General features: G+C 42.3%; 1 protein-coding gene across 4 annotated transcripts in view; it reads right to left on the bottom strand.

Annotated features, from left to right (window-relative positions):
* Positions 1 to 27,264, bottom strand: part of LOC140729228 (misshapen-like kinase 1) — a 333,768-nt gene that overhangs the window by 125,483 nt on the left and 181,021 nt on the right. For all 4 annotated transcript variants that reach the window (XM_073048755.1, XM_073048756.1, XM_073048757.1 and 1 more), the window contains exons 4-6: positions 16,163 to 16,288; positions 11,453 to 11,563; positions 8,266 to 8,356 (exon numbers count right to left, since the gene is read on the bottom strand). In XM_073048755.1, the coding sequence (XP_072904856.1) occupies positions 8,266 to 8,356; positions 11,453 to 11,563; positions 16,163 to 16,288 (328 nt within the window). The remainder of the gene's footprint in view (positions 1 to 8,265; positions 8,357 to 11,452; positions 11,564 to 16,162; positions 16,289 to 27,264) is intronic.

The following is a 27,264-nucleotide window of genomic DNA, read 5'->3' as shown; positions in this document are numbered from 1 at the left end:
CTTAACAAATAACAGATATCAGCTCTGGAGTGGCCACTGCAAGCTGCGTCGCGCCACCATCTTGGCTATCAGAAAATCCTACAAAAAGCAGTGGATACAGCACAGCCCATCGTGGGTATAGCCCTCCCCATCGCTGAGCGCATCTACACGAAACGCTGTTGCAGGAAAGCAGCATCTATCATCACCCAAAACACACTTTCAGAGCTTACTCTCTTCTCACTGCTGCCATCAGGAAAAAGGCACAGGAGCCTCAGGACCCACACCACCAGGTTCAGGAACAGTTACTACCACTCAAGCATCAGGCCCTTGAACCAGAAGGGATTTTCAAGGACTCTTCATTTCATGTTCTTGGTATTTATTGCTATTTATTTATTATTTCTTTATATATTTGCACAGTTTACTGTCTTCTACGCTCTGGACACCCAAGTTGGTGTGGTCTTCCATTGATTCTATTATAATTCTATTATATATTTATTGAGCATGCCCACAAGAAAATGAACCTTAGGATTATACATGGTGACATACATGTACTTTGATAAATAAATTTGCTTTGAACTGTGCACAGAACTAAGAGAGGTATTATTATAAAGATTTATCATAAGGAATGCATACAGTATTGGTCTCCTTTTTTAAGGAATATGTATGTAGACAGTCTAGACCAGGGATTCCCAACCTTTATGTCATGGAGCCTTACCATTAACCAAGGACCCCTGGTCTAGACTGAAAGGATCATTAGGGTACTTTCTTGGATGAGAGAACTGTCCTATGACAAACAGATAGCAAAGTTGGAATTTTATTATTTATAGTTAAATTTAATGAGGGTTAATGAATTTAAAATACAAGAACTTAAGAGGGCACGACAGGGTAGATACTGAGGCATTTCCAGTGGGATTAGCATGCCAGATCTTTCCAAAGGGCAGGCTGCTGCACTGGTGGTTCAGTGGTAGAAATCTCACTTGCCACATGGCAGGCTGGGTTCAATTTCCCCAATGAAAAACACCCATTTAGAGTGGTATGGTAGCATGGTTGTAAGTGCTGGTCAATTGCAAGCTCCAAATATCGACTGTGGCAAAATTAGCAAAGGTAAGGCCATTGAATTTCAAAGGTAGATGGTTAGATTCTCTCTTATTGGAGATGTCCAGCACTTTGCAGCTTAAATTCAACTTGCTTCTCATCAGTACATGATTGTTGTCCAGGTATTGTTGGATAAAGGCATGGCCTCCTCCTTTTGCAAGTGAAATTAGAACATTGTTTGATGAGGATTGCATATCCAAACTTCTAACCATATAACAGGGATTCCCAGCCTGGGACCAATGAACCCCTCAGATAATGGTATGGCTCCACAGCAAAAAAATGTTGGGAACCGCAGTCTTAAAATAAAGGGTAGGTTGTTAACAAAAGCCGCTGAAGAGTTAAGTATTTTGTTTTTAAAGGGTGTCTTTATTGACATTCCTGCATCAGCTAAGGAGCTGAAGGTGGCTGTGGCATGACACTTGGAGCAGTCTATCATATAGCAAAACTGCTGTGGAAAATAAGAAAATACTGTAAGAGCCTACATAAGGCTGTCTGGCTCATCAAGTGAGCTGTTTTCCCATACCCCTCAATTCCCCTATTGTGCAGAAATCAGTACCATAAAAACAGTATATTTAATGAGGTAAATTTTATTGCTTCCCTGGGCAGAGAATTCCACAGATTCACTACGCTCTGGGAAAAGCAGTTTCTTCTCATCTCCGTCCTAAATCTTGAGATGATGTCTCCTAGTTGTGGTAACATTTAGATTTATTGTTTATTTTTAATTTTTATTTTTTATTCAAATTATTTATTTTCAATTATTTATCTCCAGGCAATATTACATAGCCTCCCAACAGCACGTTGAACAATCACACATTTCATTATTGCCACTGAGGCTGCAGCAAACATATGCAAAATGTACTGCACAAATCAGGCAAGTCTTCTCTAACACTTCCCAAACTAATGCTAGCTTTACCACTAGTACAGGGGTCTACAACCTGGGTCCATGGAGCCCTCAGTTAATGGTAGGGGTCCACAGCATATAAAAAAATTGGAAATCCTTGACCTCGAAGGACAAGCACACAAGGTCCAATTCCAAATTAGTCAGCAGCTTAACCCTAAAGAACAGAAATAGATATAGCTTTCTGTTGCTGTATTAAAGTCAGATTCCCCTACCCAACCTATATGGAAATACCAAATCTGAGGACTTTTTCCCTTCATCTATTCTTTCATGGGATATCGATGATACTGAATTTTTACTTTCAGTGCCTGTGGATTCCAAACTTTACTAATGTCCCAGGATAGGGCTCGAGCAGACTCAAGCTTGTGCCTACAGACATTCAGTATCAGCGGATTTGCAGATTTGGCTCTGCCCAATGGGCCTCAACTGGCAGATTTCTGATTTGACCCGCAGGCCTCAAACCTTGACATTGATCCCAGTACATAGCAATCACTGAACACTAGTCCTTGAACTCTGGACCCAAAACACCAGACTATCTTCCACTTTTGAGTAAATATAATTAGGTACTATGATGGGCAGGTGAAGGGAGGAGATACCTCTCTTCCAAAGGAGTGTAAAGCATCCTTCCCTCCACTAGCCTGCAGGTCACCCTTGGGCAAGGAGTAGCAAGGATCAGGGTCATGTGAAGCTATGGGAACAGGTGGTGTATGGTTGTATGAGCAGCTGTGCATATCACAAGTCCTGATAATGTGACCACTGGAGCCAGACGATCTCTGAAGAGTACTGATAATGGCTGGGGTCATCTGTTTAGTAAAGACATTGCCCAGAAGGCGGCAATGGCAAACCACTCTGTAGAAAAAATTTGCCAGGAACAATCATGTTCATGGATAGAACAATATTGCCTATGTCATAAACACAGCACTTACCAATGAGGACTATGGTGGAATGTAAAGGCATTACTGGTTCACCAGTCCCTATAAGCCTTATATCAATCAAGATGTTACCACAGCCATGTCATGGCTGAACATGGTCACTGCGTGCTGTTTATTAAATGATTGCTGAAGGTTATAAAAATGTTTTTATATGCAGTAAATGTTTCCATTATGAGTAGTGAGTGGATTGACCACTGCAAATATCTTCAATTAGTCAAAGGTGGCGGGTACTGGGAGGTGGAGGAACACATACAAAATGCCAGAGGAACTCATCAGGTCAGAGAGGATCTACGGAGGGGAATACACAGTTGATGTTTTGAGCTGAGACCCTTCATCAGAACTGGAAAGGAAGGAAGAAGCCAAAATAAAAAGGTGGAGGCAGGGGAAGTACAAGCTAGGTGAAGTCAGGTGGATGGGGGAGGGGTGTTGAAGTGAGAAACTGAGAGGTGATAGGTGGGAAGTTTGAGGGCTGAAGGAGACTGATTGGAGAGGAGAGTGGACCATGGGAGAAAGGTAAGGAGCAGGGGCTCCGGGGTGGGGGGGGGGGGGAGAGATGATAGGCAGGTGAGAAGAGAAGAGGTAAGAGGGTAGCTAGAGTGGGGAATGGAAGAAAAGGGAGGGGGAAGGGGGAAAATTACTGGAAGTTAGAGAAATGGATGTTCATGCCATCAGGTTGCAGGCTACCCAAATAAATAAGAGGCGCCCTTTGCTCTTACCTATTGGCTGCAAGATTGCAAGGTTCAGAAATTGCAAACACAAAGGTTGGGGGTGTTGTGGCTAGTGTGAAGCACTGTCAGAGGTTACAGCGGGACATCAATAGGATGCAAAACTGGGCTGAAACCCAGATAAGTGTGAGGTGGTTCATTTTGGTAGGCCAAATATGATGGCAGAATATAGTACTAATGGGAATAGACTCTTGACAGTGTGGAGGATCAGAGGGATTGTGGGGTCCGAGTCCATGGGACACTCAAAGCTGCTGCACAGGGTGACTGTGGTTAAGAAGGCATACGGTACATTGGGCTTCATCAACCGTGGGATTGAGTTCAAGAGCTGAGAGGTAATGTTGCAGCTATATAGGAGCCTGGTCAGACCCCACTTGGAGTACTGTGCTCAGTTCTGGTCACCTCACTACTGGAAGGATGTGGAAACTATAGAAAGGGTGCAGAGGAGATTTACAAGGATGTTGCCTGGATTGGGGAGCATGCCTTATGAGAACAGGTTGAATGAACATGGCCTTTTCTCCTTGGAGTGACAGAGGATGAGTGGTGACCTGATAGAGGTGTATAATAGATGATTAGAGGCATGGATCGTGTGGATAGTCAGAGGCTCTTTCCCAGGGCTGAGTGGCTAGCATGAGAGGGCAAAGTTTTAAGGTGCTCGGAAGTAGGTACAGAGGAGATGTCAAGGGTAAGTTGTTGTTGTTTTTTTTTTTAAACGCAGAGTGGTGAGTGCATGGAATGGGCTGCCGGCGACAGTAGTGGAGGTGGATACAATAGGGTCTTTTAAGAGACTCCTGGATAGGTACATGGAGCACAGAAAAATAGAGGGCTATGGCTAACTCTAGATAATTTCTAAGGTAAGGATGTGTTCGGCACAGCTTTGTGGGCCGAAGGGCCTGTATTGTGCTGGAGGTTTTCTATTTGGAGCAGAATTAGGCCATTTGGCCCACTTAGTCTGCTCTGCCATTTCTGGCCTATTTTCCTTCCTAGCCCAATCTTCTGCCTCTATGCCCCAACCAATTAATAATCTATTAATCTCTGCCTTAAATATATGTAAAGACTTGGCCTCCACAACCGCCTGTTGCAATTAATTCAACAGATTCACTGCTCTCTGGCAAAAAACATTCCTCATCACCATTCTAAAAGGACACCCCTCTATTCTGAGGCCTTGTCCTCTGGTCCTAGACTCTCCCACCATAGGAGACACCTTCTCCACATCCACTCTATCAAGATTTGATAAGCTTCAATTATGTCATCCCTCATTCCTCAAAATTCCAGTGAATGTAGACCCAGAGCCATCAAATGCTCTTCATATGACAAGTCATTTAATCCTGGAAACATTTTCATTAACCTCCTTTGAACGCTCAACATCGGCAAATCCTTTCTTAGATAAGGAGTCCAAAACTGCTCACAGTACTCTAAGTGAGGTCTCACTAGTGCTTTATACAGCCTCAACATTACATCCTTGCTTTTATATTACAGAATTGGCAGGAATTGAATTCCGCTCAGTGATCACTGATGCTATAAAGTGATGCATAAACCGCTACGTTAGTGTGCTATGATTTTGAATTGTTATGGTATCATACATCCTTCTGTTATGGCAACAGCTGACCAACATACTAGGCCCTTTCAGAAGGTTGTAAAATCAAACTGTTGTACAGCAGCAAAGAAGGATTCCTTCGCCTTGAAGGAAATTGAGTTCTTATGACAAATTGGTCACACTGTTGAGAACTGCTTCTGTATTTCAAACTGTTTATTTAAAGCAATTGTGCAAGTTGAACCCATATCACCTTAACACCAGGTCCGAGTTGAGCTGTTCTCGAATCTTGGCAATTTACTTGCAAACTTTTTGTCACCATACAAAGAGACATCATTATTGCACTGTTGATTATGTATGTATCCTCTGAATGTTGGCCTTTACATACTTATCAATCAGCTGGTTGGTCATCGTTATGGAAACACAATTGTGATGTAGAGATGAAATCTTGCCCTAATTGGCTGGGTGGCGAACTTCGTGTACTGTGCTCTGGGATTTTACTTACATTGGCTCATGAATAGGATTGAGGTCTACCTGCTTGTTCACAGAAATGCTTGCAGAAAGACATGCTTCTAGGAATTCTCTCGCATGCCGCATGTTTGCTCACGCCTTGACTTTCAATGATGCCCAGTTGATTGTGAATTTCCACCAATCCATGTCTTGGGATTACTACTTTTCGATTGTGTTATTTCTAAGCGACTAGCTCTGTTGCCTTACTCTTACTCCGAAATAAGAAGATACTTCTGCTAAAGGAATCTATTTGACTTTTCCACACTCAGGTTAATATTGCTAAGCAACTGTTGCGAAAGAATTACTGTAAACATATGCACAGATCCAAGATCAGGCTCTACTCATCGTTTAATATGAATTTCACAGACTGATCTGCTTATTCTATATCACCCCGAAGCACAGAACACACAATCTCCTTCCAAGAACAGAACTACAGCAAGATAAAGCACAGAAATAAGCACAGAAATCGGCAGTGTGTACTGACCATCAAACATCTGTTTAGACTGGGCCTCCTTAACCTGGGGGTCTGTGAACTTGGATGGGAAAAAAATTACACCTTCACTTTCACTGATCTCAACTGAAATTTAGCACTTTCTTTAATTATGAATGTAGGCAACAAACTATAGTAGTATCAGCAGTACCTGTGATTTTGTCATCAATAGAAATCACAGATAAAGACCACCCCATAGTTTAAATGTTCTTATTCAAGCTAAGGAACAACAGGCTTCACACTGATATGTCTTAAATTTCATTTTTTTGAAGTTTAACTCACCTATATTTTAAATGTATAGTCTTGTTATTAAGTAGAGTCATAGAAAAGTACAGCAGAGAAAACAGGCCCTTTGGCCCATCTAGCCCATGCTGAACCATTTAATGCATTAATAAAACATATTATTATAACACAAATTTGTGTGTTTAATATTTTAATAACTATTTCAATATAATTGGTTTATTTTGTAATCCTGTGTATTTTATTTTATATATTTCAATAAATTATTCTGAGGAGGGTTCCTCAGGATTCACCAGACTCCTAAAGGGGTCCAGGAGATAGAACAGGTTTAGAACCCCTAACTTTGACAAGTCTAGCATTAACCACATTTTCCATTCTTGCCTACTTTAACAGAACATACGCACACATTACGTAAATCGTAACTTAATCGTTATATGGCAGAATGAAGCAGCACAGAAGAATTTTAAAATCAGTACAGGTACACAATGATTTTAATGGAGAAATCAAAAGACTCAAAGTACTAAATTTATTATCAAAGAACATATAAATTATACAACCTTGAGATTTGTTTGCTTACATGCAGCCACAAAGCAAAAAACCTGAAAGAACCCAGTTAAAAAATAAATAAAAGACCAACACCCGGTGATCAAGAGAAAGGGAAGAAAAAGAAACACAAATCATGCAAGCAATTGAAGTGATCAACAACGTTCCAGACCAAATTGAGCTCTCAGATCCAAACCCAGGAATAGGCCCAAAGGCTCGCTTATCAGTTCATCATATTAGCAGGCATGGAGCACAGCAGCTGGGGCAGTCTTCATAGCTTCAGTGACATGGCGGGAGGAGTGACCATTGCAGTGAACGAGTGAAATCGGCTCATCTCGGATCCCAACATCTTCTCTTTTCTATCTATCTGGGCCAGCGTCAAATTGACCAAATATTGTACCTTGCATTGTACCCAGGAACCACTGCAGCGAAAAGCTCTGATGCCCTAAAGAAAGGAGTCAACATCGCGAAGGTGGCTCTTGCCTCAGATTTGCGCCAGTGTTTATATTATCTGAACAGCAGATAGTGCCTCGTACAAAGACCCAGCCACTGCTGGCGGTGATAATTTAACAGAATTTACTTCAGAAAAGGTGTTTTTAGTGATGCCTTTAGTTGAATTTCTTGCTATTTGAACTACCAGTGAGTTGTTGTAAGTGTTTGGTAGCACCATCTTAATTGGAAGACCAGCACTTTAAACGTCAAAAGGAAGATCTACTTTTGGAGGGATGAGTGCAACAGGGCAATGTTCCCTAATTCTTGTAAAGACATTGCCCAGAAGGCGGCAATGGCAAACCACTCTGTAGAATAATTTTCCAAGGGCAATCATGGTCATAGAAAGACCATGATTGCCCATGTCATACGACATGGCACATAATGAACGAACAAATCTTTGAGAGTGGCAGGGTGGAGATACGTCTCTACCAAAGGAGGTGTAAGGCACTTCTTCACTCCGTTAACCTGCCGGTCACCCCAGACAAAGTGTAGCACTTGCTTAGACCACCCCCCCAAAACAATCAGGGTCACGTGATGCCAGGCAGACAGTAGCTGAAAGGCATCATCAGTAGTTGGGGTCACCATCTTAAAAAATACACAACAATGGCAAACCACTTCTGCAGAAAAGTGTGCCAAGTCAATCATGGTCATGCATAAGACCATGATCGCCTACGTCATACAACACCGCACATAATGAAGTTGATGATGAATCGTTGTAAACTTTATTTCTAGTAACTGGCACGCACATCTGAAATATGCCAGAAATTCGGCTATGGTATAATTTCCCCCAATAGGCCAAGCAAAAACAAAAAAAAATGGTAGCACCTTACCGAGCTTTACTTCAGCGTTTTCTGTCAGCAGCACATTTTGTCCTTTGATGTCTCTGTGGATAACTTTGTGTGCATGAAGATGAGTTAAGCCCTACAAGCACATCACAGAAACATCAGATACTGAATGTGAACACAAAAATAAACTTGCAATTTTTCATACTTTCCATGAATTGGAAGGGAAAGTGTAAACATAACAGCACAAATTTAAAGGGAGGTTAGGAAAAGAGACCTGGGGGAAGGGAGCAAGATTCGGCTATTCTTTGGTGGTGGCAGAACTATAGAGATATCTTTTAAAACAGAGGCCCATTAACAGAAGAAACAAGGTAATGGGATAACACTTTCTCTCTTCACAGATCCTGCATGACTTGCTGAGTATTCTTTTGATACTCTTTAAGCTGCCTACTGCTCCAGGAACATAGCTCTCCATACCCTTACCATCTATGTACCTATGCAAACTTCTTTTAAACATTGAAATCAAGCTTGCATATTGTTCCACACTCTCACTGCCCTCTGAGTGAAGAAATTTCTCTTCAGGTTTCCCTTAAACTTTCACCCTTAACCCATGACCTCTAGTCGTAGTCCCACATAACCTCCGAGGAAAAGGCCAGCTTGTATTTACCCCATCTATACCTCTCACAATTTTGTGTACCTCTATCTAAACTCCCTTCAATCTTCTAGTTTCCAAGGATTTTGTGCAAAGATAGTAAGTAAGTTTCCTTAAATGTTTTAAACACTGATTAGAGGTACACACATAAAATGCTGGAGGAACTTAGCAGGCCAGGCAGCATCAATGGGGGAGAAATAAAAGTGTTACTTCGGATTTCTAGCATCTGCGGACTTTTTCGTGTTAATGATTAGAGCTGTTGTATGGAGCAATGCAGAGCTGGAGAAACCCAGCAGCTCAGGCAATATCCAGAAAGGAAAAGACAGTTAACATTCTGGATCAAGATACTTCATCTGGAATGAAAGATAGACAGGAGATATCCAACAGAAAGAGTTGGTGGGAAGGGGTGAGGGCCAGAGCTGGCTGGTGAGAGGTAGAGCCAGGTGAAGGTGGCTGACAAGTGGAAGCAAAGACCTGAAGATGAAGGACTATGATAGGAGAGGAAGGTGGACATGGAATAGAGGGAGGTAGGAAGCTGGGAGAGCAGATGGGAGTACTGGGGGGGTAGGGTAACTATTGGGAGGTGGGAGTCGATGATGGCAGACAGATAGGTACAAGTTAGATCATTTAACTCAGAATTAGGTGCCACACCACAAAGGACATCAGGCTGAACAAAAAAAAAAATTACAACAACATTACCAGGAATCAGAGATTTGAACTATATGTGAAAAGACAATCAAGTAAGGTTATTATTGAAGCAAAGATCGTTGAGGGTAGAGGCATGTTCAGGATTAAAGAAGGGTTCTGATAGAGCAGAGAGGAAGAAATTGTTTCCTACAGGGAGGAGTCAGTAAACAGAGAACACAGATTTAAGATAATGGGGGGGGGGGGGGGGAGGCCAGAGAAGAGGGGAGTAATGTGCTGGAATGCAGTGCCCTTAAGGGCATGAAAGTGATTTCAATAGTGTAATTCCAAAAAGAACTGTAACTCTTTATGAAAAATGCCACCTTTTAAGAGATATGGGGGAAATAGCAGAGGATTAGGGACTAATTGGATAATTGCAGGGGGCATAACATTGGCACAATAGTTTCCTTTTTTGTCTGCAAGATTCACTAGTAACTCCAGTGCACTGTAAAATTCATTGCATTATGAACAATGCTCTTTTGGAATCTGTGTGCAAAGCAACCATAAATTTGCAATATAAAGTGAAGATAACTTTCAGTGACAATGTCTGATCAGTCTGGTTCTTTATCTAGGGCTGGAACTCAGCAGACATTGTGAAAGACTGCCACAGTATTTCAGGCAAATTTCTGTATTTTGGAACACAGCCACATGAACATTTGTTGACTTCTCAATTCCCTCATCTTTCTTAAGAGATTAAATAAAACCGGGGCTTTAAAACAAAAACAATTGATAACTTGATTGATTTTGATAGATAAATTGGCACACAAAGCTATCATGTATGTAAGATTCTTAATGATGCGTCAAAACCTTGGAAAAACTTCAGAAATCAATAGAAATCTGACACGTAGCCAAAAGCATCAACTCCCACAGTACAGTGTAGTGATCAGCTAGGAAATTCAACTGTTAAAAGTTACATTGAAAATGAACTGGGTGGGATCCTCTCTCTCTGTGTTGAATGCTATTTTAATTCACAGGGTTCCTCTCTCTTACCTTATTTTCATTCCATTAGTAATGATTGGGAACTTTAGTTGCATTGCAGGAGAAACAATGTCATCAAATTAAGAATAAGGAAAAAAATTCAATTTTATAATTTTTAATATTATTCTTAATAATTTACAAGTGAGTGAATCAAGAGGTTTGAAAAGTTCTGGCTCCATTTGGCTTTAAGTACCAGTGTGACAGTCAGAAGCTATATTGGATTAGATGAGCTGATCAATGGTCATGGGCACACACAAACATTCAGTCATATAATCATGCAGTATACTTCAAATTTAAAGTTAATTGATAATACTTTGTTTTATTATTTACTTAAATAATGCACAGTTTCAGGCCCTTATGGCCCAACGAGCTTGCACTGTCCAAAAACACCCATGTGATCAATTAACCTATTAACTCGTCAGTCTTTGGGATGTACAAGGAAACTGGAGGATGCAGAGGGAAGCCACGTAGACACAGGCAGAAAACACCATGTCCTTACAGACAGTGATGGAATTAAATCCCGGTTGCTGACAACAGCTTTACGCTAACTGCGACAACACAGTTGCGTAGTGGTTAGCACAATGACATACAGTACAGGCAGCCCAGAACCAATTTCTGCCACAGCCTGTAAGGAGTTTGCACGTTCTCCCTGTGACCCAAAGACATGCCAGTTACAGGTTAATTGGTCATTGTGAATTGTCCTGTGATCAGGCTAAGGTTAAATTGGGGTTGCTGGGCAGTGCTGCTTGAAGGGTCTATTCTGCGCTGCATTGCAATAAATAAAGATTTTTTTAATGTCCAATGCAAACTCTGCCTCTGCCCTTGCATTACTTTCTTAAATTTATTTTGTTTGAAGAGGAGGTTCACTGCAAAGAATTTGGTTTAAAAAAAACAAGAAGGATTTATAAAATGATAAACTACCCGCAGAATCTCTCGACAGATGTAAGCGATCCACTCTTCCTTCAGAGCATTTCCTTTTGTATTTTTGACCAGGTCTGTGACAGATCCAGCTCCACAGAATTCCATAACCAGCTACGAAACAGACACAACAGTAATGTTAATACATGCTCACCAACATAAGAATTTAAAAGAAAAAGGAGGTTCTGATGCTCAAAGCAACCGATGCCTCTGGACTTCCAAACAGTCAATTAACACCTCAGAGCAGCAAAAAGCAGCAACAATGATGCTGAACATTAGGGAATGCTTTGCAGGTCACCACCTCCAAGAAGACCTCAACTTTGCTGTAGGGTTTGGAGGCTCGTGGGCCTCAATGACCCAGAGAGCTATGTTGGCTGGAGTAAGGGCTTTATAATTTGGCTCCTGTAGGATCACCCATGCCAAACAGGTCAAAGGGTAGAGGCCAGACTAAGAGTGGTCCACCGTTTCTCCAGGTTAGGTGGGGTGCGGGGTGTTCATCTCAGGGCTAATAACACTGACTGGTAAAACAAAATGGTTACAGAAACAACAATGAAGAATCCTTCTACATCTGAGTGCGACAGTATTCCTGAGTCTCCAGACCGAGATTAGTAAAACCTGAGAGGAAGCTACTAACACGATGAAAGAAGCCCTGAACACCATCAGAGATGGAGAACCTTCATTGCTGCCCTAAATGCCAGCAGTGTAGTGGGTGTGGATCTAGTAGGTCACCAGTGCTTAATCTTACTAATCTTACAGTTTCAAAGGTAAAATTTAATTCTGAAAAATACTGAAAATTTATTGACTATACCTTCAAAGCAATCACTATAAATTAGACTATAAAGATGCCAGAATACTTCACCCAGGAAATCCCAGACCGCTCCTATTGCACCTAACCAGGTTAAAGTACAGAATTATAGACACTGAACTCACATGCCTGAAACAAGCCAAGTGATTTACTGTATGCCAGGTGTGAATAATTCATCCATGTCATGTCTCAACCTATTAATATTTTTTTTCCTACTATGGGTGTTTATCTTGTTGCCAAAATCAACGAGAACGAGAGCGGAAGGTGAGCAGGTGTTCAGTCCCATCTCCCTGTGTTTGACTGGTCTACCGCTCACTCGTTGCTGCCGGTAAAAGGTGCAAGAGTCTTGGGTCTTTGGTAATGTTTGATTGGTGCAGTTTGTGGATTGGATTCATTTTTAAAGGACTTTGCAGTTGATGTTAGATGTTTTCTGGTTACACATTTTTAAGCATTTCTATTTTGCTCTATTTTGGTTGGGGTGGACTGGCTTTGCAGCCTGCAGTCAATGAATAACAGCGCTAAATTGAACTGAACTGAACATTCCTCTGTGGGTTTACGTTTAAGATTCTATGTGGTATTCGCTCTTTTAAAAAAAAACGCATTGGGTATTTGATGTTTTCTTTGGGTTGCATGGTGTTTCTTTGTTTTGTGGTTGTCTGCAGGAGGACGAATCTCAGGGTTGTATTCTACATGCTTACTTTCATAATAAACGTATGTTGAATTTTTGAATGTGCATTCACTCAATTGCCATGTGAGAGAGTCAGACATCCTAATGACTGTTCGGGAAAAAAAAAATCAACTCAATACTACAAACACCAGTGATCATTTAATACAGTGGCATGCAGAAGTTTGGGCACCCCCTGGTCAAAATTTCTGTTACTGTGAATAACTAAGCGACTAAAAGATTACCTGATTTCCAAAAAGCATGAAGTTAAAGATGACACGTTTCTTTAATACTTTAAGCAAGATTACTCTTTTATTTCCATCTTTTACAATTTCAAAACAAAAAAGGAAAAGGGCCCAATGCAAAAGTTTGGGCACCCTGCATGGTCAGTCCTGTACTTAGTAACACCCCCTTTGGCAAGTATCACAGCTTGTAAATGCTCTCTGTAGCCAGCTAAGAGTCTTTCAATTCTTGCTTGGGGGATTTTCGCCCATTCTTCCTTGCAAAAGCCTTCTAGTTCTGTGAGATTCTTGGGCCGTCTTGCATGCACTGCTCTTTTGAGGTCTATCCACAGATTTTTGATGATGTTTAGGTCAGGGGACTGTGAGGGTCATGGCAAGACCTTCAGCTTGTGTCTCTTGAGGTAGTCCATTGTGCCACTGGCTGCAACACAAGCTCAAAGCATGATCGATCCACCCCTGTGCTTAACAGTTGGAGAGGTGTTCTTTTCATGAAATTCTGCACCCTTTCATCAGTCCACAGGACTTGTTTCCAAAATGCATCAGGCTTGTTTAGATGTTCCTTTGCAAACTTCTGAGGCTGAATTTTGTGGTGAGGACACAGGAAAGGTTTTCCTCTGATGACTCTTCCATTAAAGTCATATTTGTGCAGGTGTTGCTGCACAGTGGAACAGTGCACCATCACTCCAGAGTCCGCTAAATCTTCCTGAAGGTCTTTTACAGTCAAATGGGGGTTTTGATTTGCCTTTCTAGCAATCCTATGAGCAGTTCCGTCGGAAAGCTTTCTTGGTCTTCCAGACCTCAACTTGACCTCCACCGTTCCTGTTAACTGCCATTTCTTAATTACATTACGAACTGAGGAAACGGCTACCTGAAAACGTTTTGCTATTTTCTTATAGCCTTCTCCTGCTTTGTGGGCATCAATTATTTTCATTTTCAGAGTGCTAGTCAGTTGCTTAGAGGAGCCCATGGCTGCTGATTGTTGGGACAAGGTTTGAGGAGTTAGGGTATTTATAAAGCTTTGAAATTTGCATCAATTGGCCTTTCCTAATGATGACTGTGAACAAGCCATAGCCCTAACAAGCTAATTAAGGTCTGAGACCTTGGTAAAAGTTATCTGAGAGCTCAAATCTCTTGGGGTGCCTAAACTTTTGCATGGTGCTCCTTTCCTTTTTTTCCACTCTAAAATTGTACAAGACAAAAATCTTGCACTAATCTTGCTTAAAACATTGAAAAGAATGTTTTATCTTTAACTTTATGACTTTTGGAGAACAGTTCATTTTCTACTCACTTAACTGTTCACAGCAACAGAAATTTGGACAAGGGGTGCCCAAACTTTTACATGCCACTGTATACCTTTTAAGCCATTTGATGACTCAAGCCTAGTCTGCTATTCAATAAAATCACAACAGATTTTATAGCCAGCATATTCTCACTTTCCTATCTGACCCCAATAACCTATGATTTCCCTGTACACTAAGAATCTATCTCAGCCTAGACAAGGGTAGAAAATTGCAAAGTCATAACCCTCTGAAAGGGAACTATCACTGCAGCTTAGAGTTTTATATCCATACATAAGATTGCCTTTCTAGGTTTGAGTGTAGGGCAACATCTCAGAGGATCTACATTGGACCCAACATATCGATGTAGCTACAAAGAGAGCACAACAGTGGCTTCACAACTTTTGCATTTCTTCCTTTTGCAATAATTATCAACATGTCATTTGCCTTCCTAATGACTTGCTGCATCTGCACCCTTGCAGAAGGAGGCTCAGATCTTTCACGACAACAGAATACATTGTTATCACACCACCTGCTTTTGTGTTCTCCCTACCAAAGGAAATAACCTTACAATCTCCACATTATACTCCATCAGCCATTGCAACACATGCAAAATTGGCACCCTTATGTGAAAGGAATCATGAGGCTGTAATATATGAGACATTTTGCAAACACTTTACACTGTATATTGGGCACTCGGGTATTACTATCATCATTATGTGCCGTGTCGTATGATGCGGGCAACCATTTGTCTTTCTCTTCTTACTCTTTTCTCTATCCACACCATGATTGTACTTTGTTCTACAGAAGTGGCTTGGCATTGCCTTCTTCTGGGCAGTGTCTTTACAAGACGGGTGACCCCAGCCATTATCAAGACTCTTCAGAATTTATCTGCCTGGTGTCTGTGGTTGCATGGCTTCACGTGACCCTGTTCAGAGTGGGGGGGGGGGGAGAGGGGGAGGCTAAGCAGGTGCTACATCTTGCCCAAGGGTGCCCTGCAAGCTAGAAGAGGGAAGACAATCCTTACACCTCCTTTGGTAGAGATACATCTCCAACCCACCACCCACATGGGTATACACCCTGGATAGAATGCACTTAGTTTCACTATCATTAATATAACGTGTAGAGACCCCAGCACCCATGATGGCCTCCACGAGTCATATGAAATTGATTCATTTATCTTTAATTGTTTTCTGTTGTGAAAATACCTTCGCTGCTTGCAATCAAAATTTCCAAAGCTTCTATTTAATCACCTAACCTTCTTGAGAGAAAATAAAAGCCCATTTGCCTCAACCTGACTGTTACAAAATGATTTCTTTACAACCGCATATGCATAATGATTCTAGAGATTTAAAAGAAATGAAAGTCTGAAACAGAAAGAGCAAACCTGCCAGAAATACACACCAGATCTAAATGTGGAAGGACTGATTCCCATGGCAGGGAGCACCCTTTCTGTGTGTCAGAGCTTATTGATCATCCTTACACCCTGCCAGTGAAGTGGAAGGAATGCATGTTACCAGAGTGCTAATTCTGCATGAACTGTACCTGCAGTTAAGATGATTATTTTGATGAGCTGAGGAGCAAGCACTTGCAGAATCATGCCACAGATTACTACTTATCCCGGGGTAGCTATGAAGTGAGTTAATAAAGCGACCAAGAATTAATGGCTCTAACCACCAAGAATTATGATCAACAATTCCAGTAATGGCAAATAGCAGTTCTCACCCAGAGCTGGTCATCATGGCCTGGAGGGCTCTTCTTGATGAAAGCGCCATAATATGTTGCGATGTTTCTATGGTGAGAGTACTTCTTCAGCATGTTAATTTCCTGTTTAATCTCCTCTTCTTCATCCTGGATTTGAACAGAATTCAAAACTTTACACAATGATATTGAAAATACTGCAAAAGTATTGATATGTTGTGGTCTTAGAGACAATTCACTTTACCAGAGTTTAGAACTTATCTGTGAAGCATTACTCGTTAACCAGTTTCAGAAAGTAATTTCCCCTGCCACCAGATTCCACCTTGCAGCACTAAATCTGTAGACCAGGTATCAACTCTTCAAGGACAATGCAGTACTTTTAAAAAATGTGATGTATTTTTATCTTTATCATTCATTTAGACAGCTACCTGGTTGAAAAGGGTTTCCCCTCATCTCCCCTTGAATCCTCAACTTGTTTTCAATACATGTTCCCTGCAGTTTGATGTCTTCAAAAGTACAATTATGGAGAAAGCACGGCAGCACTTCTACTTCCTCAGGAGTCTGTGGAGTTTCAGCATGACATCTACAACTTAGACAAACTTCTATAGATGTGTACTGGAGCGTGTATTGATTGGCTGCACCACAGCCCTGTATGAAAACACCAAATGACTTTGAATGGAAAGTCCTACAAAAGGCAATGGATTTGGCCCAGTACAACACTGGAAAAGTCTTCACCACCATTAACCATATCTACATGAAACAAAGTCACAGGAAAGCAACCTCCATCAGAGATCCCCACCACTCAGGCCGTGCTCTTTTCTTATTGCTGCCATCAGATAGAAGGTACAAGAGCCTCGGGACTTGCACCACCAGGTTCAGGAACAGTTATACCCCTCAACCATTAGGTTCTTGAACAAAAGGGGATAACTACATTCACTTGCCCATCCATTGAGATGTTTCCACAAACGGTGATCTCACTTTAAGGACCCTTTATATCATTTTCTCATGTTCTCATTTTTATTGCTATTTATTTATTTATATTTGCATTTGCACAGTTTGTTGCTTTCTGCTCTCTAGTTGATCGGTCATTGATCCTGTTATAGTAACTATTCTATATATAACCTGAATATACCTGCAAGAAAATGAATCTCAGGGTTGTACATGGTGACATAAATGTACTTTGATAATAAAATTTGCATAGAACTTTGAACTTATTCTCATAGGAAAATTTGAAAATACTCAGCAAGCCAGACTGCATCTGTGAGAACAGAAACATCTCGGTGTCTTCAAATTGAAACTTTTTTTCTTCCCACAGAACAGTCTCCCCTGCTGAGCATTTCCAATTTTCCCTAGCTTTATTTTAGATTTCCAGCATTTGCAAATTTTTTGCTTTTCTTATTAAATGTACTTCAGTGTTATGCATCGTCTCTTCATATCCTCCTCTATTCCCAAGAAAACATATCCAGCTTCCCCAATGTTTTATTGTGAGTATACTTTACTCTAGATGTCAATCACTCAATCTCTACAACCTCACCAGTACAAGTTTCTTTCCTTGGATGAGTGCAGTACCAAAGTTGTAGCTAACTAGCGTTAATAGATCCTCCAAGAAAACCATAACCTTGTCATAGGGTTTTGGAGATTTGCATGCCTCAATGAACCAGAGAGCTATACCGGCTCGAGTCAGAGCTTTATATGCTTTGGATCTTGGTAGTCACTGATGCCAAACAGGAACTAAGAATAGTCCACCAGTTCTTCAGGTTCAGGAGTTCAGCTCAGGGCTAACAACAGCGACAGATCAAAACAAATTGTTGCAGAAACAACAATGAAGAATTCTATATCTGTGTGCGACAGAGATGGAGGTACTTAATTTATGCCCTAAAAGCAAGCAGTGTAACTGGCAAAATAACGTGTTTACAGCTGTTATATAATCTCCCGGCTCTTCTATTCTATGTTTTGGCTAATAAAGGGAAGTCTCAGATTTTCTAATCCACCATATCACCAACCACACTACCTCTAAGAATTGGCACATACGGTCCAAGACCCCTTTGTTGCTTCATGTTATTCAATATCCTTCCTTTTATCTAGGTGACTTAGCCTGGGTGGTTTTAAAATCTTAGAGGCGGGTCCACAGGGCAAGCGAGCGTTCAGAGCTGTCTAGCAGCCTCTCGTTCACTGCTCCTGAGAGAAGGTCCTTGTGATCAAATGATCTTGCTTTCTGCCTCAACGCTGGTAGAGGATGGTGCCAGATCAAGATTTAATCAACTTAGTGTAACCCCTGGGTCACCTCAGGCATCGCTCAAACTCGTTCTCGTCTAGGGGGAGCAGCCTTCGGCCCCGCCAAACTGGGTAATCAGCTGGTGTGGATGCTGTGTGATGTCCCCGCCTCGCCCAAAAAACAGACAGTACACCTCATGCGATTAAATGAGTACAATTTATAAAGATTACTATAACTAAGCGATTACTAACGATACAGTATATATGAATAAGAGAAAAAAAAGAAAAGGCGCCAAACTTATCAAAGTCCAAACCACTTCGTGCACAATCGTTGGAGCTCAATTACTGAAGTCTTCTGGTATTCGATCCCATCCGAATTTCTCGACCCGCCTCCTGGGACCCCCACGGTGGTCGACCAGTCGCTCCACACTCCTCTGTCTCCGTCTCCTCTCATCACCGAAAACCTTGGGCCGGGGACCCCCGCTCGGGGTCCGTACCGTCGCCCAGCTTCCAGCACCCCGTCCTCTCTCTCTCACTCCATCGCGCCGACTCCCCAAAAGCCCCGCCAACAATCAGTTTACAGTCCCAAACAAGCTTCCAGCACTTATCATAACAAAGAACCTAGCATTCCTACTATTAATACAGGCGCCAGCATTCCTACTTGTAACAAAACAAAGACGCCATTTTGATTACATACACAGTAACAAAGAAAAAGAAAAAAACCCCGTTACACTCTCCCCCCACCAAATAAAAGTCATGTCCTCATGACTATTAGATAACTCGTCACCTTTCCTGCTAACACACCGTAACCCAAGCACAAGCAGTGACATCTTCTCCCCACACAGTAAACCTCACGTCCTGTTCCTTAGGCGCTATATAGGCCAACTATCTGGGCGTTCCCAAACCCTTCTGAGACCTCCGTACCCCCCTCACCTAAACCCTTAGGCTAGGACACAGCTGAGGATACCTTGGGTCCACTACCAACTCCTCTTTCAATCTCTCACTCATACCCCACACTGCACACAGCTAACCCTCCCCACTACACCTGACTCAGTGGAAGAAGGGCCAAAGGTCTCTTCCTCAATCGAGGGAAAGTCAGCAAAAGGCAGGATGTACCACACATCCAGCACATCAGCCTTTGAATCCGTATTCTTCCTCATTTCTTCGATCGGTAGCTGCTGTTTGATCTTCTCCAAACGGAAACACGTGGCCTGCACTGCTCCTGCAGTCTCTTCAGCCTCCTGCAATTGAGATTATCATCTTCTCTGGCCCCTGGCTCAGCAGTTCTGACTCCTGCATCCCGACCATCTCAATCTGGAATGCAGTTACTCCAACAGCTTCTTCCACCCCGACCTGAAAAGCAGCAGTTAAAGATTGGTCACCCTCCAGTTCAGTATTCACTGCACTTCTCTCCAGCTTTTTTTCTCCTCATGACTTCTTCCAGATCAACCTTCAGGTTTTGCACTTCATTTGAACTGTCGATGGTCATCTTCAGGTTCCCTTCAAGCTACCGCTTCCCCCTTCCGAGATTTGTCCGCAATTTCTTCACCTCCGCAAACTCCCTTCTCCAGGCTCTCAGTTTGCTGTGGCCCTTAGTCAAACAACTTTCTTCGTTCTCTCCAACTTATAAGTCTTTCAAATGGTTCCAGATCACTCTCTCCGGTCTCTCAGTCTTCATTTCAAACTTGATTCCGTAGAGACAACTCTGGCACGTGTCCAGAAAACACTTTAACTCTGTAGTTCTCAGCCGCTCCTGCAACGACCTCACTTCATATTCTCCTGAGGCAAATCCAAATACCAGGAGATCATCCACATACGTCAAAATTCCAAACGCCTCCACATCCCCCATGGTCTTCCACATGCCCTGCAGGGAGGTTGCAAGGGCTCCGGAGATACCCTGTGGTATCTTTTCGGACCGGAAAGACTCCTAGGAAACTCTGAACCGCCGTCTTCTCCTTGGCGGCCTCACTCATCGGGATCTGGCAACATCCACTCCTCAGATCCAGCACCTTAAACCTCTTCGCACTACTCAGATAGGCCATCGCCTCTACGGCCCAATATAATCCACACACACGCTGCCTACGTCTGCCACTCTGTAGGGGCCAGTCGCCGCAACCTCTGCCTCACCGAGGTGTCTTCAGCAGTCAACTCCCCTCCCTGGTGGTATTTCGCAGCGTCCACTAAGAGGGTCTCACCCTCAGATACTCCTCCAGGCCATACCACCACCGGCTCTCGTTTGAATTCGGTATTGGCCCAATGCTGCTACACACGTCCGCACAAGCAGCTCGAAACTCTGGGTGCATCGACAATGCCTCCAAACAGCTCTCACCCGCCTCCTCCGGGCAGGCCCCCAAGCGCACCAACAGGATATTGGTTCTCTCCATAACCGAAACGCTTCCCTTCTCAACAGTGTCCGGACACATCAGCATTAACGATTCACGAACCTCAGTCACCTCCACATTTGCCTCTAAGAACTCCATTTTCACTGACCAACAACCGTCGTCTTTATAATCACCGGCACTGGTACCCCAAATCTCCAGTGCCGTCAATGTCATCAAGGGTAAAGGCTTCCAAAAACGGTTATAACACAAACTGTACAGCAACTTAACCGGTGCCCCGGTGCCGAGGATGGCTTTAACTTGACTTCCATCCATCCGTAACAACACCTGAGTGCGTGGTCCCTCTAAGCCTTCAGGAATAGGGTCTGTTCCTTGCTGGAGTTCCTTGGTACATCGCTGGGAACGTGCTCCCCCAGAGACCCCAAGCCGTTCCCCCACTGGGCCTCCTCTAAGTTTCCCGACACCTCTCGGATCAACAGAACAACTGATACCCTCGACAAATCCCCCTGTCTCCGCAAGCAATTTATCTGCCCTCCTAACCAAAAGGGATACCCTAAAAACTTCCCACCAATCTCCTGCCACGGATATGATAAGCCCCCCAGCTGCGGCATTTGACTTCCAGTCGAACCACACGCATTTTCCCACACTTTCCCAGAACTGGCAGCTGTCACTTCGAGATAATTGCGCCCGACAGTTCTAACAACGCTACCAGCCCGCCTACTCAAACTTTCAACCAATCCCTGTCGCTTTCCCTCAGCCAAGCACTGCCACTCACACAACAACTGAGAGGTCCACTCCGCCCATGCCTCCGCCCCTTTAGGGCTGGACGTTATTCCAACAACCGGGCGGAGCCCACCATAGCTGAAACATCCCAACCTGTCACTCCTCACTCTCCAAACAGTACGGACAACCCATGGTACCACCACCATTTCGTCAGCGCTAATCGGAACTCGAACAACGACCTCCGGGCTACCAACAGCAGCCACCCCACCCAACACACATGCAGAGATAACCGGCAATCGCACACCCACAAAGGCACACCAGCTCTTCGCCGCAGACACAATTTAAAGAGGGCGATCACACAGCTTCCACAGAAATCAATCCCGGACGATCGCACCCACAATGTAACCCCTGGGTCACCTCAGGCATCGCTCAAACTCGTTCTCGTCTAGGGGGAGCAGCCTTCGGCCCCGCCAAACTGGGTAATCAGCTGGTGTGGATGCTGTGTGATGTCCCCGCCTCGCCCAAAAAACAGACAGTACACCTTATGCGATTAAATGAGTACAATTTATAAAGATTACTATAACTAAGCGATTACTAACGATACAGTATATATGAATAAGAGAAAAAAAAGAAAAGGCGCCAAACTTATCAAAGTCCAAACCACTTCGTGCACAATCGTTGGAGCTCAATTACTGAAGTCTTCTGGTATTCGATCCCATCCGAATTTCTCAACCCGCCTCCTGGGACCCCCACGGTGGTCGACCAGTCGCTCCACACTCCTCTGTCTCCGTCTCCTCTCATCACCGAAAACCTTGGGCCGGGGACCCCCGCTCGGGGTCCGTACCGTCGCCCAGCTTCCAGCACCCCGTCCTCTCTCTCTCACTCCATCGCGCCGACTCCCCAAAAGCCCCGCCAACAATCAGTTTACAGTCCCAAACAAGCTTCCAGCGCTTATCATAACAAAGAACCTAGCATTCCTACTATTAATACAGGCGCCAGCATTCCTACTTGTAACAAAACAAAGACGCCATTTTGATTACATACACAGTAACAAAGAAAAAGAAAAAAACCCCGTTACATTAGTTTATTGGACTGGACTTTGTACCTCACATTACAATGTGTTCTATTTCTGGTCACTCCTTTTTGAGTGAATTTTGAATCAGGGTGGCCTGCAGATAATGAACACTGAGCTAAACTAAAATATGCCTTTTGATTTGTGCTTTTATATTCTGTGTTCCTCTTTTTTTTGTTGTCGCTTGTGTGATTTGTTTTTTTTGTATGGGAGAGTGGGGGGGGGGGTTGATTTTCTTTGAAAGGGTTCCATTGGGTTTGTTTCATGGCTGTCTGTGGGGAAGATGAATCTTAGGGTTGTATACTGCATACATACTTTGATAATAACTGTACTTTGAATCCTTTATTGCATTCTCCTTTATGTGGATAAAATTCCATTTGCTCTTTATTTGTCCAACTCACCACTTCATTTATAGCTTCTTTTAATCTCCAGTTTTCCACCTGTCTATAATGCGGCCAAAAGAATAGAATCGAACTTTATTGTGATTGCTCAAGACAATGAGATTGTGGTGCTACTTCAGTCCATGCAAAACAGATATTTACACATGTGGTACTGCTTTAAAAATTGCTTTTAGCATGTTTCTTTGTATCTAGGCTTAAGTTAATACAAAATGAAAGACACAGAGGACTTGGGAACCATCATTGTTTAGTCATTAAAAGAAATTAAATATTGCCTTTGCTTCCTGCCACAAAGCCAGTTTGTGGATCCAATGTACCACTCCTCTTCATTAAAAGTAATCAGAGGCCAAAGGAAAATCATATCAGTGTTTTTCATTTGCACTAATGTGCATAAGATTTTAAAACAACGCAGGACAAGTTAGCTGGTTATATAAGACTTCACGGTCAACTTTAAAAATGGACATTTCATTCAATATATTTGTTCCCCGGTCACCCTTAACCATCAATACCCGGGTCAAACATCCACCCAGGATCTTGTTATGTGCAAATCAGTTAACATGAAACAGTTCAGCACAGGAACAGGGCCTTACCCCCATTATGTCTGCACCAACCAACGCACCAAACTATCTACTGCCAGCCTGTTAAAGTGCCTGTTTAAATGCCTCTTAAATGTAGCTATCTCTCTGCTTCCACCACCTTCCCTGGCAATGCAATCCAGGCATCTAACACTGGGTATATAAAAAATGTCTTTAAACTTTCCCTCTCTCTCTCTAAACCTACATTCTCTAGTATTTAACATTTATTTATTTATTGAGATAGAGCATGAAACAGGCTATGCTGGCCCTTTGAGCCATGCCGTCCAACAATCTCCCAAGTTAATGCTAGTCTAATCACAGTACTATTTACAATGACCAACTAACGTACCGCCTGGTACATCATGGGCTGTGGGAGGGAACTAGAGCACCCGTAGGAAAGCCAAGTCATAATAAGGAGAACGTACAAACTTCTTCCGGACAGTGGTAGGAAATAAACTAGTTGCAGGTACTGTAAAGTGTTGTGCTATCTACTACGGTATCGTGCTACCACACGGGAAAAAGATTGTCCACCGTATCCATACCTCCTAATTTTATATACCTCTATTAGGTCATCCCACTGTCTCCAGTGTTCTGCAGAATATAATCTATAGCTCATACACTCCAATCCTGAAATCTTCTTGATGAGCCTCTGCATGTTCTCCACGACCTTCACACACTTTCTGTATGGTGCCAACCAGTAATGAGCACAATAGTTAAAACATGGCCTACATAATATGTTATGCAATTGCACCAAGAATTCCCAACTTCGATACTCAATGATCCGATCAATGAAGCCAAGTACAAAGTGGACTTCCTTATCACCCAGGCTGTGAGAATGAATACCCTGTGACCATTATGGTCTCATCACTAGGACAGTGAGCTGCTTACTGTTTACCTGTGCTGCACATGACATGCATTTTGAATTGTATTTTATTAATTAAAATATTAATAAAATACATCACGATGGCGGGGTGGCACCTTGTGTTCTGTCCGGCTACCCTCAAGCCTGATGGCAGGAAAATCGATTCCTTCTTCCAGTGAAGAAATTCCGCCCTCCTTTCCTCCATTCCCCACTCTGACCTTTCACTTCTCTCCTCCTATCACTTCCCCTGGGTCCCCTCTTTCCCTTTCTCCTATGCTCCATTTTACTCTCCTATCAGGTTCTTTCTTCTCCAGCCCTTGATCTTTCCCACCCACCTACCTGGCTTCACCTATCACCTTGCAGCTAGCCTCTTTCCCCTCCCCAACCTTTTTATTCTGGCATCTTCCCCTTCTTTTCCAGTCTCAGCCCGAAACTTTGATCATTTACTCTTTTCTATAGATGCTGCTTGATCAAGCTGAGATCCTTCAGCATTTTGTGTGAGTTGCTTTGGATTTCCAGCACCTGCAGAATTTCTCATGTTTGTATTTTATTAACTTATTTATGAAAATATTTGGTTTATGTGCTGTGTGATATACTTTGTGGGTACACAGTGATCTGGAGGAATACTGTTTTGTTTGGTTGTCTGTGTTGCCTTTTTCAGCAAGGTATGGACTTGCATCTCAAGAAACTTCTGTCAATGCCCTAGGAGGTCCTGCAATTTACTGCACTTTCTTCTTTTGCACTTGACCTCCCAAAATGTTTGACTGGACTAAGCACCGCTATTTCTCTGCCCAAATTTCCAACTGATCTATATGCTTTGAAATCTTCCAAAGCAATGGTGACAGCTCTCAGCAAAAGGGATTGACAGATTCAGATGCCCGCAGTAATGAGATACCACAGATGCATCCCCAACCTTGTGTATGCTCCAAATTTATTAAATCTCTTAAAATCACCTTGAATTAATTTGTCAGGATTTTGTTTAAGTAAAAATTCAGATATTTAAACTCACTACTTTTAAGAGTCTGCAAACAATTTACAGGGGTTCCCAACTTTTTTTATGCCACAGACCTACCGAGGGGGTTTGTGGTCCTGAGGGTGGGAAACCCTGGTTTAAGATCTATTTCTGCAATGTTTATATGGCATTAATTTTCACACCATAATAAAGCATTCATTTGCTATCAAGGCAGCAGAACACAGTTGCTTACACATCAAAATTCAAAATGGTAACAAGCACTTTAAAAATATGTACAAATATTATGTATGTTCTGAAAGCTGAGATGCACCTGTGCCATGGAGAGAAAATCAAAAGTCCTCAGAACATGACAGAGTTGACCAAACAAGCTATCACCAACAGGGTATATGCCCCATTGGGGACAAAATGCAATAAGATATGCACACTGGGGTGGGGCAGTAACAGGCAGTCATAATACCCAAGTTCACAGAAGGATTACAGGACACAGGGATAACAATGAGGTCCACCAGAACAAATAAAAATTATGCCTCAGACTATATTCCACTTGTGTGTTGGGGAAGAAAGGTAGAACGGATAAATTTGGAAATTGTGGGCTTTACCCCCTTCTCCCATTAGGCAGAAGGTGCAAATGCTTGTGAGCATTCTCCACCAGACTCAAGGTCAGCTTCTGTCCTGCTGTTATCAGACACTTGAACAAGCCTGTTACAAGCTAGAGATGAACTCTTGATCGCTCAGTCTCCCTCACTGTAGCCCTTGTATTTTATCTACCTACAACTGCACTACGTTGATGTAATGTTGTACGGATTGATCTGCCTGGATGGTAAGCTTATCAGGGTGGCTTGTTACATGTGATAATAATAAAGCTATAGCAAATCACTATTGTTGAAAAATCCTTCAGAATCAGATTAAAAAGTGACCAAATGGGTAAAGCCACCAAAAACCCACAAGAATTTGTGAAACAGATATTGAACAGACCACATCATCTCCCTTTAAAAATTTTAAGTAACATTGTTGTAAAGAGAATTCTGATACATTTCCAGAAAACATCTAAAAAGGTTCCATGCCAGAAATTTACAAGGGACAACACAAGCTTGGTGATATACTGATTTGGCAGAGAATTTTTTAGGAAGCAATAAACAAGGATCTTTATTGAGCCTTCAGCTTTATACTGCATTTCCAGTGAAGCACCTTGTTTTGGCAATAACACCAAGTTAAGCAATGTAGGATAGGAGGTGAAAATTGCTATTTGACACCAAGAAAGTGAGTAAGCAAAACTGTCACAGATGGGAATTCAACGTGGGACAATGAAAGTCATACAGTTTGGACACATTACAAAAGGATCAGAGTACTATCTCAAAAAATGCTTATGCTCCAAATGTGGATTGTCCTGATTTTTTTAAGTCCGTATTTACTTCTTTACCTAATTTAAATGAATATAAGTTAATAATGGGTGGTGATTTTAATTGTTGTTTAAATCCTTTGATGGACAAATCTATATCCACTCAGACTGTACCCAATAAGTCGGCCACTTGTATCAACTCTTTCTTGACTGATAATGGAATTTTTGATATTTGGAGATTTCGGCATCCTAAGGACAAAGAGTTTTCTTTTTTCTCACATGTTTATCATTCTTATTCGAGAATTGATTATTTTTGTATTGACTCTTGTTTGATTCCTTCGGTAAATGGTTGTTATTATGATATTATAGCTATTTCTGACCATGCTCCATTAAAACTTTCTATTAAATTTACGGACACAGTTCCTAATGCTAGACAATGGCGATTTGATTCTACCTTATTGCAAGATCCGGACTTTATTAAATTTATGAATGAACAGATCGATTTCTTCTTCTCAACCAACTCCACGGAAGATATTTCTTACGGAACACTTTGGGACACTTTTAAAGCATATATACGTGGACAGATTATTTCTTACTCTGTTGGTCTGAGAAAACGCCTGAAGAAGGAAGC

Source organism: Hemitrygon akajei, chromosome 6, assembly GCF_048418815.1.
Source record: "Hemitrygon akajei chromosome 6, sHemAka1.3, whole genome shotgun sequence".
Lineage (NCBI taxonomy): Eukaryota > Metazoa > Chordata > Chondrichthyes > Myliobatiformes > Dasyatidae > Hemitrygon > Hemitrygon akajei.
This window is presented reverse-complemented; position numbering and strand designations above follow the sequence as displayed.